Genomic DNA, 19,758 nt, shown 5'->3' on the forward strand with positions numbered 1-19,758 from the left:
GGCTGATGCCCTTAGCAGGTCCGGGGTTCCAAAAGTAGCCTTGCAGTTGATTGCTGATCTGGATCGTTTGTGGATTGCCTTGTGCTATGTCGGCACCGCTAGTGAGGAGACTCGTATGCTTATTCAATCTTCCCTCATGGAGAGAGTGCGTGCGGCTCAGCAACAGGATCGTTTATTGCAGGAAGCTCGAAAGAGGGTTGGCGATGGTAAACCCCGGGAGTTCTCCATCGATGAGAATGATTTGGTTCGTTTCAGGGGGTCGCCTTTGTGTGCCTCAGAAATCAAAGGTGAAGATGGATATATTGAGAGAAGCTCATAAAATGCCTTACACCGTTCACCCTGGCGAAACCAAGATGTACCGAGATCTGAAGCAAAACTTCTGGTGGAAGCGGATGAAGGTTGACGTTTCTAAGTATGTGGCCGCCTGTGAAGTATGTCAGCGCGTGAAGGCCGAGCATAAGCGGCCTGCAGGTTTACTGAAGCCATTGGAAATTCCGGAGTGGAAATGGGAGCATATCACCATGGATTTTGTGGTGGGTTTACCTCGTTCTCCTCGGGGCAGAGATGCTATATGGGTGGTAGTGGATCGCTTGACTAAGTCTGCTCATTTTATTCCCATGAAGACCACAAATTCAGCTTCAGATTTGGTCCCCTTGTATATGAAGGAAGTAATCAGGCTTCATGGGGTACCTAAGTCCTTTGTTTCTGATCGAGACTCCAAATTTGTATCCAAATTCTGGGAGAGTCTTCACAGTGCATTGGGCACCAAGCTTTCTCTTAGTGTTGCTTTTCATCCTCAGACTGATGGTCAGTCAGAGCGAACGATCCAAACCTTGGAAGATATGTTGCATGCTTGTATTCTGTCTTGGAAGGGTAGCTGGGAAGATCATCTTGCATTGGCAGAGTTTGCTTATAACAACAGCTACCAGGCTAGCATCAAGATGGCACCATTTGAGGCTTTGTATGGCAGGCGATGTGTCTCCCCTCTGTGCTGGGAGACCTTGGGAGAGAGATCTCTGATTGGTCCTGATTGAGTACAGCAGACTTCTGAAAAGGTTTAGGAAATTCGTTAGAATATTTTGGCCGCTCAGAGCCGTTAGAAGAGTTATGCTGATGTGAGGAGGCGGGATTTGGAGTTTGCAGTGGGTGACCAAGTCCTTCTCAGGGTATCACCCACTAAAGGAGTTGTTCGGTTCGGTGTCTCCGGAAAGCTTAGCCCGAGATATATTGGACCGTTCACTATCTTGGCCCCGGTGGGTAGCTTGGCTTATCACTTGCAATTGCCGAATTCCATGGCAGGGGTACACCCAGTTTTTCATGTCTCTATGCTGAGGAAGTTCTTGCGGGATCCGGACCATCAGATTGAGATGTAACCAATTGCGATGCAGCAGGATCTGACCTTGGAGTGTCGTCCGGTGCATATCTTGGAATCCTCGGAGCGTGTTTTGAGGAAGAGATCAATTAAGTATGTCAAGGTCTTATGGACTAATCAGTCTGAGCGCGAGGCTACGTGGGAACTTGAGGAGCTGATGCAGCAGAAATATCCGGAACTTTTTGTTGTGGGTAAGTGTTGTTGATTCATTAATTTTTTTCCCTTTTGTTGTTCCGATAGAAGCGTCAGAATTCGAGGTCGAATTCTTTTTAAGGGAGGTAGAGTGTGATACCCGATTTGCAAAGAGAAGTGGAGGTTATTCTTTTTGTTCTTTTTCCTCATTCAGGTGATGCGCTTTGGGAATTTGGAATTTATGGAAAATATTCACCTGTAAGACACTAGAATTTCTTTGGTTAGTTGTTTGTGACGGGGTCGGGAGCTGTCACATGGGCGAGTTGGACCTTGAACCTTGATCTGGCCCATTAGTCTCCCCTAACCCTAGCCCCCCCCTTTCCCATTGGGATTTTTGCAGCCGCCCCCTTCCCCTCCCCTTCCTCTTGGACGTCACCCCTCCCCCCTCTCCCATCTTCTTTCTCCTCAAACCTTTGCAGCCCTCACCACCCAAAACCCTAGCCGCCCCCCCCCCCTTTCTCTTCCCCCCCCCCCTCCAAGGTGCAGCCCTCCCGCGTGTTCTCCGTCGTGTGGCTACGATCTCAATTGGAGTTTGGAGGGAGGAAGAAGGAAGGAGGAAGGGAAGAACCCAAGGTGAATTCATGTTTAACTTTTGTTGTTTTTGTGCTGCAATCAATTAGATTATGCGTTTATCTTTGCGAATCGGTAGAGGTGCTGTCCAGGAATTTTGTGAGTGGGTGGACAGCAGTAGTTCTAGGGATTTCTGGGAATTTTCGTGGATTAATTAGTGAGAATCAGTGGGATAATCATGTAGAGCTTTGTCATACCTTTCCAACAAGTACTTATACGCTCGATTCGGAGTTATAATTTAGGAGATATCATTGTTTGAATCTGGATATGTTGTTGTCCAAAAAAACAGATTTTTCAGGTGGGTGAACCGCAGTAGTATTAGCAGTTTCTGGGAATTTTTCGTGGGTAATTAGTGATAACCAGTATGATAATCATGTAGGGCTTTGTCTTATCTTTCCAATGAGTACTTACACGCTTGATTTGAAATTATATTTTAAAAGATATCGATGTTTGAATCCGGGTATGTCGCTGTCCAAAAGAGAAAAAAACAGATTACAGGGTTTATCTTGTGGACTGTTTTGGGCTAATTAGATTTTAGAATTTTATTATAAAATGTATACAAAACTTGTGGGGAATTTGATGTATATGCCTTTGGAATTTTTGGTTGTCACCACTGCTGTCATAATTTTAAAGTTATGAAATTATTAAGCAGCGCCGCTACAGTTTGGTGGGTGCGGGGAGAATTGTTACCCGTGGCGGGGTTTGAGATTGTGCGTAGGTGCGGCGTCGTTTATGAGGCTTATTATGTGAAATTGGTGCACTAAGTTGTGTGTCAAAAACAGGTGGTGGACTTCCGGATCGTACTAGGGATTTTCCCAAACTTCCGGTGAAGGCAAGTAAAACAGTGATGGTTATTCCGTCTGTCGAATGAAGAGTCTTATACTTGATTATGTTTGTGCTATTTGTGTTCGTATTCATATTTCTAATTGAGTACCATCGTTGGAAGATATTTATGTTTTATTGATTACATATGTTGAGTTTGTGGTTTGATCATGTTACCCATGTGGTTTATTATGTGAAATGGGTGGAAGTATATGTCTAGCACATTTTGTTTGGGAAGAACTCATGTTGTTGACTTGCATAATGCATTCATCATCCATTGCATTGAAGTTTTGTCGCAATCTTATGGTCCGACTGTACCGGTACAATGAGCATCATATGTTGCCCGAGAAGGGGTATGATGCAACTTCATATCCTTAGAGATATGAAAGCAGAAGTCATTACTGCATCTGTAGCCATGTGCATTCATGGGAGAGGTGTGGAATCTGTTATGTGGATGTGGATAGTGTGAATCTTTACATTGTGATTCATCTTGGCATTAAGTAATCAGTTACTTGCTTACTTGCTGCAAATTAATATTCAAGAAGGAAGTTTTGAACTACGTGGTTGTTTAAGCACGGTTGGTTTACATTGTCCAATTGTTGTTTGCTCTCTTTACTTGCTGAGATGTGTCATCTCACTCTTGCATTGTCTGATGTAGGCACCTGATTTTTGCTTTGGGAAAGAAGGGATGTAGCAGCACGGCCACTACACCTTTAATAAAGGAACCACTGCTTAATAATGTTGTTAATCATGGAGGGTCAAGTCTAGGGAATTATTATGTTCTAGCCTTTCATGGTAGTTGAGCTCTGAGTTACCCATTTTTTTAATTGGTCATGAATGTGCTTTACTACTTTTGCATTTTGATTATACTACGTGAATTATCTGTCTTTTATATCCTGTATGAACTCTATGTTCCCCCCTTGTTATGCTTCTTTCAAGGGAGGTGCTGCCGGATTTTGCAATATTTTCTCTCTTTATTTGATTTCTTGTGTTGCATAAGTTTAGTGGGAAGGGTATTTGGTAACATCTATTGTGTGGGATCAGTGGAGGTGTTACAATGTCAATGATTGGGGAGTTGAAGTATTTCCTAGGATTTCAAGTAAAGCAACTCCAAGAGGGCACCTTCATCAGCCAAACCAAGTACATTCAAGATATACTTACCAAGTTTGGAATGAAGGATGCCAAGCCCATCAAGACACCCATGGGAACCAATGGGCATCTCGACCTCGACACGGGAGGTAAATCCGTAGATCAAAAGGTATACCAGTCTTTGATAGGATCTTTACTCTATTTATGTGCATCTCGACCGGATCAGTGGGGGTGTTACAGTGTCGCCTCCTCTCTCTGTCTCACGGGCCCCGCGCGTCAGTGCTAACCGGCCGTTTGCTCGCCGCTCTCTCTGTTCCGTGGGCCCCGCCTGTCGGAACCGTCCCCCCCCGAACCGCTCATACTCTCCGCCGTGGACGCACACACGACAGCGCGTTTTCCGGCCTCGCCCCCACGCGTCTGGGCCTTTTCTGGAGCCCGCCCACACTCACTCGCCCTCCCCCGCTCAGTTGCTCCCCCAGCCGAGCACCCTCGCCCTCTCTCTCTCGCTCTATGCATGCGCCGTGAAGCTCGCCGTGGTCCGCCGCCTGTTCTGTGGCCATCATTGAGTCTCTGTCGCACCCGCTGCCTCAGTGAGCTCCGCAAATTCGCTAGCAATGTGGGACACCTTACGGTTTGCCCCCAGCCCTTCCGGTTCGTCCGGTACGCGCTCACCGACGTTCTCCTCGTGCAGCCGAAGCCCCGCCGTCGTCGACCCGAGGCTTCTCTGTGTCCCTACCGTTGCTCAAGCGCTCCAGAGTCTCCACTCGAGGATAGCAACCCCCATGCCCTTATTTCCCGGTTGCTGCTCTGTCATCCGCGTAATTGCTCGCCGGAGCAAGTCTGCACCGCCATTGGGCCGCTCCGCCGCGGTTTGCGCCGGTGTCGTGCCCACAGCTGAGTCTGCCATGTCACCCCGATCTTGCCTGAGCACCTTCCCAGTGCCTCAGGCCCTCGCCGTGGTCGTGCCCTCGCCTCCGGCGAAACTTCGCCGCGGAGTCGGGCGGCGCCGCCGCGAGCAGGCCAACAACCCATCCCGAGCTCGCCATCAGATTTCAGGCGTCCATCTGGGATCTGATAGTCTGGCTTCTATTTAACCCGACTCGACCTCAACCGTGCGATTCAGATCCAGCCGCTAGGATTTGCCCCTCACCCGCACCCTGCAGCTAGGCCCAGACGGTCAGTCAGCCTCGCCCCTAGGTCGTTGACTCCCCTAGCCCACCTATCAGCTCACGCTCGCGTCCGCGCGCACACTTGCTCGCTCAGATCTGATCTCGACCGTCCGTTCGCGATCGTGCGATCGAGATGGCCCGATACCCCTTCGCGTGTAATTTTGTTAAAGAGACCCCTGGCTTTTTAGAAATCAACCTGTCGTCCCTCTGTTTCGCGCTCATGCCCCTGTAATCTTGCACACAGACCCTGACCTTTTAATCAATCACAGATTTAGGCCTAATTTTGTATTTTAAGCTTCAAAACTTGTTTATTTCATATCTTTTGCATATGAACTCCAAATTGAGTGATTCAAATTGCAAAATGTTCATAGGATTATTCTCTATCCAAATAAATTATTTTATGCCTAGACTATAGGTTAGTATATGTAATAGCTTGTTTATTAAATAAGAAAATAAAAAGGAAAACCCTAATGGTACTTAGGTGATTAACCTTGTGAGATTAATAATATGCCATGTATGAATTTATCCCTAGTATAATTTTATGTCTCACTAAAATTAGTGGAACTAAATTATGTAATCCATGGAGAGATAATATTTAGGGAATCACAAATCTCTAAGTGTACCAGTTCACCCTAGCACCTAGGTTTACCTTTTGTGTTTATACTGCTCTGTCAAACTTGTGTTCACTTGATTGCATATGTTTGGTGTATTGTTCTTTTGTCTTTATCCAAATGTATTGAATGCATGATCGCTTTGTTTAGACAACAAGCAGCCCGTGGTTCCTAAGTATGTTACCGAAGATCTTCCTGAGCAACAACCTGATGAAGGCAAGTGTCCTCTGACCCATTATGTCCTACATACTTTATAATTCATCGTCCTGCATTACTTTATTGAAACCTAATGATTGACTAGTTTGTATTTACCTTATCCTTGTTTACCTTTTTGGGTTATCATGGTTAGCTTTATGCTATTGCTTTACCTTAATCAACGAACATGATGCGAATATTTACGATATGATGATGTTATCCCGATGACGATATTGTGATACTTTAGGGGACTCATGCTGTTTTCTGAGTACCTCTCCGTAAGGACCTGTTCGTTGGGTGACCACCCAGGATAACAGTACAAGCATGAGGGTGGAATGGGACGCCCTTAGCTGATTAATTAGAGAAACTTGAGGTGTAGTTGGCTTCGCCGTAGGGCTATCAATGGGGTCCGGGCACGATACTGCTCTGCCAAGGCTGGTTGCCGACGTTCATTCAATTTGGTTTTTGAGAGGGAAATAGGGTCAAACCTTTTCCTAAATGATTTTGGTGGTTGAATTGCCCAACACAAACAAATTGGACTAACTAGTTTGCTCTAGATCATACATTCTACAGGTGCCAAAGGTTCAACACAAACCAATCAAAAGAACAAGTTAGGCTTCAAAAGAAAGGAGCAAAAAGGAAATCGAAGCATGCCCTGATCTGGCGCACCGGACTGTCCGGTGTGCCACCGGACAGTGTCCGGTGCACCAGGGTGAATCAGCTCAAACTCCTCAGCTTCGGGTTCTCCAGGCGCAGCTCTGCTATAATTCACCGGACTGTCCGGTGTGCCATCGGACTGTCCGGTGCACCAGCGGGGCAACGGCTACCTGCGCGCAACAGTCGACTCTGCAAAGTGAACAGTGCAATTCAGATGTCAAAGCAGATGGTCAGAGGGGCACCGGACTGTCCGGTGCCACATGAGGACACAGCCTCCAACGGTCGACCAGCTCCAAGCCCTAACGGGAGGATGGCGTGGCGGCACACCGGACACTGTCCGGTGGCGCACCGGACTGTCCGGTGCGCCCATCGCCAGCAGACTTCTCCAACGGCTACAATTTGATTGGTGGATATAAATACCACCCCAACTGGCCACTTCAAGGTGTGGGAGTCCAAGCAACATTCCAAGTCATCTAGTTGACATACTCAAGCCCTCCCGACCACATATATTCATTGATCCATCCTAAGCGCAAGATTTAGGCCACTACAACCAACACAAGTGCCACAAAAAGAGAGCTAGCAAAAGAAAGCCTCTCGTGTGAGTCTAGCAAGAGTGCCTTGTGAGAATTATTGAGAGTTAGTGAGCACTACATCTTGTGATCATTTGTGCGTGGAGTTTTGACTCCCATTGAACTTCCTATAAAGTTTTGGAGGCTTGTAAAAGCTAGCAAGAGACACCAAAGAGTGTGGTGGTCCTTGCGGGGTCTTAAGTGATCCTTGAGAAGAAGAAGAGCTCGCCGGTCTTTGGTGATCGATGGAGAGAGGGAAAGGGTTGAAAAAGACCCATCCTTAGTGGACTCCTCAACGGGGACTAGGCCTTCGAGGGCTGAACCTCGGTAAAACAAATCACCCGTGTCTCGTGTGCTTATTGCTTGTGATTTGTTTGTTCTTTCACTTTCTAAGTTTTTCTTGCACTATTCTTTGCTAATACTATTTGGTGTTGCTTTAAGTTAAATTCTCATTTAGTGAAGCAACACCTTGCAAGAAAGAACTTGTGTTATTGCTCTTCTTATCTAAGCCCTCGTGATTTAATCTCATAGACTTATTAGTAGTATTGATTTATCAATTCCGCATTATTTGAAAGCAATACTCCTTACAAGCGAATGACTTAGTTTTTATACTTCGACAATTGTATATCTTGTTCTAACCACTAATCAAGGGATCTAGTTGGGGTGTAAAGTTATAATTTTCAGGTTTCGCCTATCCACCCCCCCCCCTCTAGGCGACTTTCAATTGGTATCGGAGCTAGGCACTTCTTATTGAGTCTAACAACTCGAAGTGATGGCTCAAAGAAGATCCCAAAAGAACAAGAACACAACTCGGAAGGAGGTAACTCTTGAGATATTGTTTTCCGATTGTTCTAAATATGATTCATGGTCTACTAGTGTACTAAATGCTTTTAGAACTATAGATCCACGATTAGAACAAATTATAGACAAGAGTATCATACCCTCTGATTATGATGCTTCCGAGGAAGATCAAAGATGTATTCGCTTAAACCATCTAGCTCTTGACATCTTAGGTAATTCTCTTAGCGAAGAAGATTATCATGCCTTCATTACAAATTATAATGAACATATTCCTGATGCGCATGATATTTGGACTAGGATCAAAAGTAAATTTGATGAGTTCAAACATGATCGTTCATATGATGCTTCTACTTCCTTTAGTTCTTGTGATACTAACACCTTGAAGGAAGAAGAAGAAAATAAACGATGGAGACCAAACGATGAATCCACCTCTCCAAGAGGTTTGTTTTCCCATTTCGATTCCCACATATGTTGTGTGGCTAATGAAAATGATAGCGGAAGCACAAACGAAGATGAGGAGGAAGAAAGAAGCTTCATGCAACTCTACGCTCGCCTAAGCCAAGAAGATAAGGTGGTCATGCTCAAACTTCTAGAAAGAGCGAGAGAGCAAAGCAAAGCTCGTCAAAGGCTAGAAAATGTTCTCTCCATAAAAACGCTACACTTTGACGAGTTGACTAAAGAACATGAGGAGCTAAAGTGCTCTCATGTTGATTTGATCCAAAGGTATGAAACTATTTCAATTGAGCAAGATAACGCTTTACATTGTATCGCTCAATTAGTAAATAGGAATGCCTTGCTTAAGGACCAAGTAGAAAAGCTAAAAGATGAAAATCTAGTTTTTCAACAAAAATATGATATGCTCCTGTGTTCTCATGAAAATCTTATGGATAATCATATCATATTAGATATTGCTCATGAGGTTGTGATAGAAAACTTAAAATTCCAACAACCTCACTCATGCACATGTATTCAAATTGAAACTACATTGCCATGTGCTAATGCTTGTTGTCCATCGACAAGCAAATCTTCCTTTGAGCTAGAATTTGCAGGAACAAACGATGATACATATCAAAAGCTCAAAGAAGAAAATGAGAGGCTAAAAATGAGCTTGACACAACTAAAAGGGAAGTGCATTGCTCAACCTTCTCAAGATAATCGTGCTCATATGGTGAAGAAGCTTGAGACGGGAACAACTGTGGCATGCACCAAATCCCTTGAAGAAAATGTCAAGGACTTGAGGATTGTCAAGAGGAAGGAACAAAAGAAGAAAATCAATACCTCTTCCAAAAGCCTCAACCACGCCTCCATAAAAGGTAACATCCAAGGTAATAATCAAGTCACACTTCACACTAAGAGAAGTAAGAAGTGTAGTGAATGCTTTAAAAAGGGGCACTCTATTAGGTCATGTCCCTATATTAAAAATGACTTGATTATTAACAAGGATGATAAACTTTGTTTTAAATGCTCCAAGAAGGGACACTTGTTTAGGCCTTGTCCCCATTTAAAACAAAAAGGCATAGTGTTAGAAAAGAAAAAATTCACTAACCATGTAGCAAGAGAGAAACAAGGAAAGAAGAAATCTTCAAGACTTGAGGATCGCCTATGCTACATATGCCGAAAGAAGGCACATCAATGCAAGGATTGTCCCATTGGTAACAATCCCACTCCTAGCTTGTCAATTAATTCTCATGTAACTAGGCAACCCAAAATTGCAACTTGTGCTAGAAAGGTAATGAGTTTACCAAATGCTAACACAAAGGACTCTTGGGTTCCTAGATCTTTGTTGACTAACCTTAATGGACCCATCAAGCGATGGGTACCAAAATATGCTTGACAAGCTTTGCAGGAAAAGTAGATGGTATGAAGCTTTGGGTGCTTGGAAGAGTCAATTCAATCTTTATTAATTCAAGCTATCAATCTTCAATGATCTATATCCATGATTGACCCAAGGTTATTTTTCAAATTACTATGTCTTAAACTCATATCATCTTGGGGAAAGTATTGATGTCGTAGGAAATAAAGAATTATCCTGTGCGGAAACAACAAGGCCTACAACGTGGAGGAAAGCCAAAGGATGGTAACATCTATGTTTTTAAGTGCAAGTATCTTAAATTATCATTTCTTATGTGTCTTGTATAGTCACATAGAAAAGGATATCACTTCAAATATTTTTAAATTATGTCACCATTCTTTGAAGAAATTCCTCTCATATGGGTATCTCATAGCATGCTTTACACTAATCATCCTATTATTGCCATGTTCTAGATATAGAGAGATATTCCATGTTCTTAAAAGAATAAGGTGGCACAAAAGGAATTCAATTCCTTAGGATACTTGTAAAGGGAATCTCTCTTTATATCTAGAAATCATGAGACTAATGTTTTTATCTAAATAACCTAAGTAGTCTCACATGTAGAGAATAAGTTTCTCTTTGGAGATGCGCAATCTAACATGAAAAGAAAAGTCAATCCAATGATTTATGTTGCTTTGCCTCTTGCTTAAATTGGATATGATTCTTCTATATTTATCGCTCTCCATGTTATGAATTAGATTTATTGCCATAATCTTAATGAATTAACTATGCTTGTTTTATGAGTTAAAACTTAGCATACATCATGGAATAACCTAGTTCATATTAAAAAGTTTCCTTGCTTTAGTAATCCACTTTTCATTCCTTATCAAAAATGATTACAAAAAGAGGAACTAGTGCTTGTGTTACTAATGACATATATCTTGAGCTTACTTTTAAAAATCTACAAAAAAGTAAGTGCAAGCCACAAGCCTCTTGGGTTACTCTTCACCCAAAGGAAGAAAGGTAAAAGCAAAGGTATGGGAACTCATCCTTTTTATCAAATATAGTTCCCATCAATGGTTATTTACTCTAAATTCTACCTATGTGAAAAATAGATAATTTATTAGACTTAAGTCGGCTAGATGTGCATTCAATATCATTCTCATAAATGCCTTGTCCATTAGAATCTAATCCATGCCCTTGCTATATCTATTCTCATATTGATATGCTCTTAAGTAATGGTAATAAATTCAATATGAAGAAGTAAAATTCCTATGATTGATCAAGATATTTAAAAGGTGTTTATTCCTCTTTTCTAATAATGTGCACTAATGTTAAGAATTTTACTTCATGTCTGTGTGACTTGTGAATGATGAATTGTTTATATTCCTTATCTAAAAGAAATCATTCTTCATCATATACTCCCTTGTGCTATTAACATCTCTCTTGAGTATTTTCAAAAAGTTTGAAAGGAAAACGAGTCAACTATAAAGGGAGGACACTCAAATGAAAAAGGAAGACATCAAGAGCAATAACACCTACTTGGATAATGAGATCTTCAAAATAATCAATGGTGTGGTTGTAAGCATTCTAAATTTTTTTCATTATGAGAATACTAGGCATAAAATGTTTATTGCAAATTTTGTAAGCCTTGATCAAGATGAATAATGTTTCTCCCTATTTGTTTTAAAAGTAAGTACATCTATCCAATTCATTCAATTTCTTGATGCATATCTTTAGGGGTAGCATATTTCTAAATCTTAATTATATTGAGACTAACACTTTATCTTAGTAATCTCATATAGTCTCAAGTATAAGAACAAGTTTCTCATAAAGTATGCTACTACATGTCAATCCATCTTGGTAAAGTAATATCACCTTTATCAAGGATTGTAGCTTTCATTGTTAAAATAGCAGATTTACTGGATTCTCCCATTTTAAGCTTGTTTAATGATCTAATGCTTATGTTGTTCTTTTGATCACATCTGTTGTGTGGTTGATCATTGGATAACTTCAATTAACACTTATGCATCTTAGTGCCTCATGTAATTTCAATCGATATCTCTCTTGATATGCACTAAGTTAAAAAGGAGAATTCATGATACATCTATGCAATTTGTGATCTATTTGATATATGCTAACAATGACTTAGAAAAGGATCACTAGTTGTAGAACTCTTTCTTGTGCAAAATATTTCCATATATTATCTTAAGTATAGGTCTTAAGCATCCAAGACTAAGGACAACACACAATGAAGAGAGAGTCTCTATGTGAAGGTACAAAAGGGTAAAACAACTTCCTTTCATTCTAACTTGTACCTAAATCTTCCTTTTTCCATACTTTCTTTGCATATCTTGTACAAAAAGGAAGAGAAAGCATGTTCATGCATTTGCCCTGCTTCATACCTAGTTTAACTTCTCAAACATTCATTCTTGCATCTTTGTTAAAACTAGGTGAAGTAATTTTATTGTCAAAGAGCTTAAAGCTTAACCTTGTAACGAGGATAAGCTGCCTTTGTTCCAAAGGTGGATGGTCCTTAAGCCTCTTTGAAATCCTTATGGGTAAATGCTTAAAATGATCCCAACATGCTTTCATAAGTGCATAAATTGTCATGAGCATCACACTTATACTATGACACAATGCACTTCACATTCTGTATGATATAGCTATGTTCTCATTAACCTAATTATGTGCAATTGGCATTTAAGGCCAAAATATGTGTTCCTCTCCATGCACATATTTAGGGGGAGCAGTCTATATTGTATAGAACTATGATCATGCTTAAAATTTGATATATCCTTTGATCATGTCTCTTTTATGTCTATGACTAATGTGTTTTCAAGTGTATTCTCATGCTTAGTCATAGAATTGAAAGGGAAATGGAGTATTTGGCAAAGACGACGCTTCCACTCAACCTCATCGGTATCATCCACTCTTTGTCGTTATTCCGCATAGCTCTCCAATTTGGTATAATCTTCACTCCTATATTATTTACCAAAGGGGGAGAAAGTTTGAAAAGGGGCTTATATTTCACTCAAGTATCCGTTTTTGGCGATTCATGCCAAAGAGGGAGAAAAGTATTAGCCCAAAGCAAAAAGGACCGCACCACCACCAATTTCAAAATGTCGCCTTTCAAATTTGGGTTAAGAAAAGATTTTTCAATTGATATCTTATTTTTTGATATAATTTCAAATTGGTATACTCTCTTCAAAATTGATATCTAAAACCCTCTTGAACACTAAGAGGAGGATTTCATTAAGGGGGAGTTTTGTTTAGTCAAAGGAAAAACATTTGAAACAGGGGAGAAAATTTCAAATCTTGAAAATGCTTCTCAAAATCTTATTCATATACCTTTGGCTATTTGCAAAAAAAATTGAAAATGAATTTCCAAAATATTGCAAAACAAAACAAGTGGTGCAAGAGTGGTCCAAAATATTATAAGAAGAAAGCATCCATGCATATCTTATGAAATGAATATTGGTTTAATTCCAAGTAACTTTTGCACTTACCTTAAGCAAACTAGTTCAATTTCGCACTTATATAGTTGCTTTGGTTTATGTTGGCATCAATCACCAAAAAGGGGGAGATTGAAAGGGAAATAGGGTCAAACCTTTTCCTAAATGATTTTGGTGGTTGAATTGCCCAACACAAACAAATTGGACTAACTAGTTTGCTCTAGATCATACATTCTACAGATGCCAAAGGTTCAACACAAACCAATCAAAAGAACAAGTTAGGCTTCAAAAGAAAGGAGCAAAAAGGAAACCAAAGCGTGCCCTGGTCTATCGCATCGGACAGTGTCCGGTGCACCAGGGTGAATCAGCTCAAACTCCTCAGCTTCGGGTTCTCTAGGCGCAGGTCCACTATAATTCACCGGACTGTCCAGCGTGCCACCGGACTGTCCGGTGCACCAGCGGGGCAACGGCTACCTGCGCGCAACGGTCGACTTTGCAAAGTGAACAGTGCAATTCAGATGTCAGAGCAGATGGTCAGAGGGGCACCGGACTGTCCGGTGCCACATGAGGACAAAGCCTCCAACGGTCGACCAGCTCCAAGCCCTAACGGGAGGATGACGTGGCGGCGCACCGGACACTGTCTGATGGCGCACTGGACAGTGTCTGGTGGCGCACCGGACTGTCCGGTGCGCCCATCGCCAACAGACTTCTCCAATGGCTACAATTTGGTTGGTGGCTATAAATACCACCCCAACTGGCCACTTCAAGGTGTGGGAGTCCAAGCAACATTCCAAGTCATCTAGTTGACATACTCAAGCCCTCCCAACCACATATATTCATTGATCCATCCTATGCGCAAGATTTAGGCCACTACAACCAACACAAGTGCCACAAAAAGATAGCTAGCAAAAGAAAGCCTCTCGTTTGAGTCTAGCAAGAGTGCCTTATGAGAATTATTGAGAGTTAGTGCGCACTACATCTTGTGATCATTTGTGCGTGGAGTTTTGACTCCCATTGAACTTCCTCCAAAGTTTTGGAGGCTTGTAAAAGCTAGCAAGAGACACCAAAGAGTGTGGTGGTCCTTGCGGGGTCTTAAGTGATCCTTGAGAAGAAGAAGAGCTCGCCGGTCTTTGGTGATCGGTGGAGAGAGGGAAAGGGTTGAAAAAGACCCGTCCTTAGTGGACTCCTCAACGGAGACTAGGCCTTCGAGGGCCGAACCTCAGTAAAACAAATCACCCGTGTCTCGTGTGCTTATTGCTTGTGATTTGTTTGTTCTTTCACTTTCTAAGTTTTTCTTGCACTATTCTTTGCTAATACTATTTGGTGTTGCTTTAAGTTAAATTCTCATTTAGTGAAGCAACACCTTGCAAGAAAGAACTTGTGTTATTGCTCTTCTTATCTAAGCCCTCGTGATTTATTCTCATAGACTTATTAGTAGTATTGATTTATCAATTCCGCATTATTTGAAAGCAATACTCTTACAAGCGAAGGACTTAGTTTTTATACTTCGACAATTGTATATCTTGTTCTAACCACTAATCAAGGGATCTAGTTGGGGTGTAAGTTATAATTTTCAGGTTTCGCCTATTCACCCCCCTCTAGGCGACTTTCAGTTTTGTTAGTCACCCTTCTTGTGGGGAGAAGTATTGTGTTTATCAAACTGGAGAAACCTAACGGGCGGCTATGACCTCTGGGGAATCTTTGTAAAGGTTACGTAGTGAAACCTTGTTTACTCACCTTGGTAGTGTTTGAGGGTTTGATCGACCCGAGGCAAAAAGGGATCATGAGTCGTGGGTAAAGTGTGCAACCTCTGCAGAGTGTTAAAAACTAGTATATCAGTCGTGCTCACATTTAAGAGCAGCCTTGGGATCCTCTTTGATTAGAAGAACTTTGGATACTTTTATGATAATGATTATTATTGATGATTATGACTCTAATCTCCGGTATTTCCTCTTAAAGGGAGTACTTTTGAGTAATAACTGGGTTTATTACTAAAATTTGGCTCTACTATTAGTAATAAATACTTGATTAACTAAAAGCAACTGTTTAACCTTAACTCCACATACAACTAGTCTACTTTAGCCAAGTGGGACATTTGCTGAGTACATTGATGTGTACTCACCCTTGCTTTAAAATCCATCCCACCCCAGGTTGTCCCCACTGTATTCAGTGCTCAGGAGGAGATGCAAGCAACATGGAGAACTTCAAGGAGTTCCAGGACTACGACGAGTTCTAGTTATGTTAGTGACAACCCCCAGTCAGCTGCCTATGAAGGCCTTATCTGCTACGTTCGCTTTTCCGCACTTTGATAATGTTAATGACTATATTATAGACTATGTGGATGTCTTGGACATCTTGATGTAATAAAGTACCTTTCCGCTATTTAATTTAAGCAATGTGTGATGATGTCCAATTATGTAATCACTGTGTACGTGAGATTCTGATCCTGGCATGTACATGGTTCGCATTCGGTTTTCTTTCCAAAACCGGGTGTGATAGTTATGTACGGACAGTCCGTAGGCAGGACCGTTCGGTCCTCAGGGCCGGACTGTACGGCCATGTCTAGTGCCACTAATCGTACTCAATAGCGACATGTATGGTATTTTTCGGCGGTTGGGGTTGGGCATCAGCAATCGCAGCTAGGTACAAGAGGTTCTTTTGAAGTTGTGCTTGATACCTACAAGTTCACAGAGGGCCTGATTGGTTGCCCGTGGAGCTCAGCCAGGCTCGTACCTGCCAACCTGTCTCGCTATAGCCAGGCGTAGATGGTACACAAGTAGATGTTTGGTTGTCGAATGGAACAGAGACAAGACATGTATGGATGTTGTTTGGATGTGTGAATGGAGCAGCTTTTCAGTGGAAAAGTCAAGGAAATCAGGTATTGGGGCACGCACTTGTGCAACGCCAGCGAGGCCCGCCAGAAATGAGATTGATTTTCGTTTCCAGGCAGCCAGACCTGTGGGACACTTTTGCATCTGTTCAATCAGACCCAAACAAGTATACAACGAACCAAACATTCACTTCTTGCATCTCATCGTCCAGACTGTCTTGTATGCATGGAACCAATCAGGATGTCTCCCGCAACGTCCCTTAAATTTTATCCCTTAAAGAAATATTCTATATCCTTTACAGCACACTCTAAAAAATTTTGTCCTCTATATCTTCTCAGTCTCTAACAATGTCCTCTAAATTCGGTACTCTATATCTACAGTGTTAACAGATTACATAATAGCCATATTTATTTATTGTTTTTTAATATTGCACTTGTATTGAAAGTACGACATTAAAAATTGATGAAATAAATATTTTGCAATAATACAAATTTGTAAACGTCTAAATATTATGCAAAAATATAGTATACATATTAGTTAAAATTAAATTTGTGAACACGTTCTGAAACTGTAGAACTAGCTTTTAAATATACTATTCTTTATTTTTGTGTCCGCATGAATAAATGTACAAAGATTTTGCCCGTTTTCTACAATTTTCAAATAACCAAAGAAAAGAATTTCGATTTCACTTTTTTTGACTTCGCATGCATATTCTTTACTTCTCTCTCTTTCCATTGGTACAAAGTGCCGAACTACAAACACACCTTTCGTCGAGCACCTAGAGCGCACCAGCCACCACCACCGCTTGTTGTGGCCGCGAGGCGAGGAACCGTGAAGCAGATGGCCAGGGGGATCGTGAAGCATGTCCATGACGGCGGATGAGAGCTCATTGGTGTGGTTGTGCAGAGAGTCCGCACCGTCGACGGCAGCACCGTCGGAGAGCCCAACACCGACGGCGACCGTGTAAGAAGTAGCAGACTACCTGCACGACAAGTAGCGTGGCGGACAAGTAGCATGGCGGCGAGGGTCGTCCGGCCTTGCCTCCCCGCGCAGCCTCCTTGTTGTCGGTGCTGACCGCCTCCGAGGAAGTCTGTCGGGAACTAGCTGTCGGCATGAACAAGACCTTCGCGATGGGAAGACGCAATGGAGAAGGTTCCGCCCCAGCGCGGGAGAGGGAGTGTATCGGTGTGTAGCGGACGTCCGAAGATCTGCCACAATTAGCAGCTCTGGCGACGCCCGTAAAATTTAGCGGACGGTTTGGAGCGCCTTGCTGGAGGTGAAAAGAAGCTCCTCGTCTACTAAATTTAGCGGACAGGATGGTTTACATACCGTTGCAGTCTCACGCCCAGAATGAATGTTATTGGAAATACAATCCCTAGAAACGCCGACGGCGGCGTGCGGCCGACAAGGCCAAGGAGGACTCTAGGCGCAGCAGCCATGCCCATGCGAGGACTCTAGCCGCTGCAGACCACGACCAAAAACAATTAAACTAATTAAATGCCAATCATATGTTCACACGAAGACATCAAACAAATTGAATTTGATTATTTGTGAGTCACTCATGACATGGATGAGCACCAGCTATGTACGTTATTCAGCAAATATAATACTGTACTAATTAAACGCCACATGTATTCGGTCTCGAAACCGAAGATTGGACTATCAGCTTCTCCAAATTCATGTAGGATGATCCGCCATCCTGCAATGCTCCAGTTGCCTTGGCCTTGAGCTCCTGAGCCTTCCTCCTCCTGTGTTCCCCTTGGCTACCCTGATCCATCAGCCTCTCCAAGGCCTTCGCCACTTGTTCCATACCCACCTCCGCCTCGACATCCGCTCCGAGCTTGCTGGCAGTGAGGATGTTTTCTGTTGGCTTTGTCACGCCTACAGACACCCCAACACCAAGCAGGTCCACGACGAGCCTTTCATTGATAAACTGCTCGGCGAAGAGCGGCCAGGTGGCCATGGGCATGCCGGCGGCAATGGCCTCCAGAGTCGAGCCCCACCCGCAGTGCGTGAGGAAGCCGCCGACGGCGCGGTGAGCAAGGATGGCGACCTGGGGAGCCCAGCCTCGCACCAGCAAGCACTGCTTGTCGTCCAAGCTCTCACGCAACCACTCCTTGACGTCGTCGGGCATGGAGTCGGCGCCCTTGAGCACCCAGACAACAGGCCAGGCGCACGACGCTAGAGCCATGCCTAGCTGCACGACCTGCGCGGGTGGCATGCACCCGGCACTGCCGAAGCTGACGTACACCACAGACTTGGTCTCCTTGGTGTCCAGCCACTCCAGGACCCGCCTGTCGCCGCCGCCGCCGTCGTCTGTCATTGTCATGGGATGTTGATGGCACAGCGAGACGGGGCCGACGGCGACGACGGTCTTGCCGGTCGCTGCCGCGAGAAGCTCGCAGGAGCCGTGCTCGAGCTCCTCGAAGCTGTTCACCACGACGCCGTCCACTGCCACGTCGAACTCCCGTATCTCCTGTAGCGTCCCGCCGCCCATGGAAGTGGATGGCGCGAAATGCTGCGGCAGCTGCGCGCGCGAGACCCTGCAGTCAAACGCCGGCAGGGCCGGGATGCTGAAGAGCTCGTCTGCCGACGAAACCGCCTCGTGCGGCCTGTGCTTGTAGAGGTACTCGACGCAGAGCAGGGCGAACGCGCCGAACCCGTGGAAGATGTAGCACGGCGCGCGAAGCTCGCGCGCTAGGCCGAGCGCCCACGCGTGGCACATCCCGGCGACGACGCAGCTCGGGCGGCGGCGCGGCGGCAGAGCCTCGCCGCGGAAGTAGCGCGCCACCGCCTCGCCGAACAGTCTGTTGGCGTGGAAGAAGCGTGGCACGTCGGCTGGGGACCGGAGGAGGTCGAGCCTCTCGCTGCCCTCAGGCAGGCCGGCCTCCGCCGCTGGGAACGGGATCGCGGTGACCGTGATCGTCCCTGCCGCGCCGTGCCCGTGCGGACGGTGCAGTGCCGCGGCGAGGTCTTCCACGCGGCTCTGCACGAGCAGCGCGTTGGCGGGCGTCGTGATGATGGTGACCGCCGCGCCGTGGGAGGCGAGGAGGCGGCCGATGTCGGTCATGGGGATGATGTGGCTGATGGCTCCTTGCCATGGAAGCAGCAGGAAGTGAGGGTCCGCTGTTGCTCTCTCCATTTCCGTCCGATCCGGTCTCACTCTCTGGTTGCAGATCTTCTCGTTTGCCTGTGTTTCTTGTGACTATACTCGTACGGCTACGGCCTACGGAGTATATATACAGGCAAATAAAGCCACGTGACTCCAAAAGCTCCTCCGTATGGGTGGTGTGGTGTCGACATGATAACAGGCCAGTGAAACATAGGTGTTGGTGGTGGGCTGGTGGCTGATTCCATTCCTAATTCTATTCTCTGCTGGGGTGGACTTTTCGCGAGTAATCACGCATCATGACGCATGTGCTAACGTATAGTTTTCAGATGCTAATTTTTAGTCTCTATATTTTATTCTATTTTAGTTTTTAAATTATCAAATACAAAAAATAAAATAAAGTTTTAGTTTTCGTATTTGTTAATTTAAGTACTAAAATAAAATTAATTGGAGAGACTAAGAATTAGAGGTGTTTGGTCTATAGAGATTAATTCTAGACTCTCTATTTTACTATATTTTAGTCT

The 19,758-nt window shown here is 43.9% G+C and overlaps 1 protein-coding gene across 1 annotated transcript; it reads right to left on the bottom strand.

Moving 5' to 3' along the window:
- Positions 1–17,616: 17,616 nt before the first annotated feature.
- On the bottom strand, positions 17,617–19,324 carry LOC100382444 (uncharacterized). Its single transcript, NM_001175186.2, has one exon. It carries the CDS (start codon positions 19,265–19,267, stop codon positions 17,744–17,746), a length of 1,524 nt encoding a protein of 507 aa, NP_001168657.1. The 5' UTR covers positions 19,268–19,324; the 3' UTR covers positions 17,617–17,743.
- Positions 19,325–19,758: the final 434 nt, after the last annotated feature.

Source organism: Zea mays, chromosome 1, assembly GCF_902167145.1.
Source record: "Zea mays cultivar B73 chromosome 1, Zm-B73-REFERENCE-NAM-5.0, whole genome shotgun sequence".
NCBI lineage: Eukaryota > Viridiplantae > Streptophyta > Magnoliopsida > Poales > Poaceae > Zea > Zea mays.

Bases quoted from the DNA above. Each gene is read 5' to 3' on its own strand.
- LOC100382444 (NM_001175186.2), bottom strand. From the start codon at position 19,267: ATGGAGAGAGCAACAGCGGACCCTCACTTCCTGCTGCTTCCATGGCAA.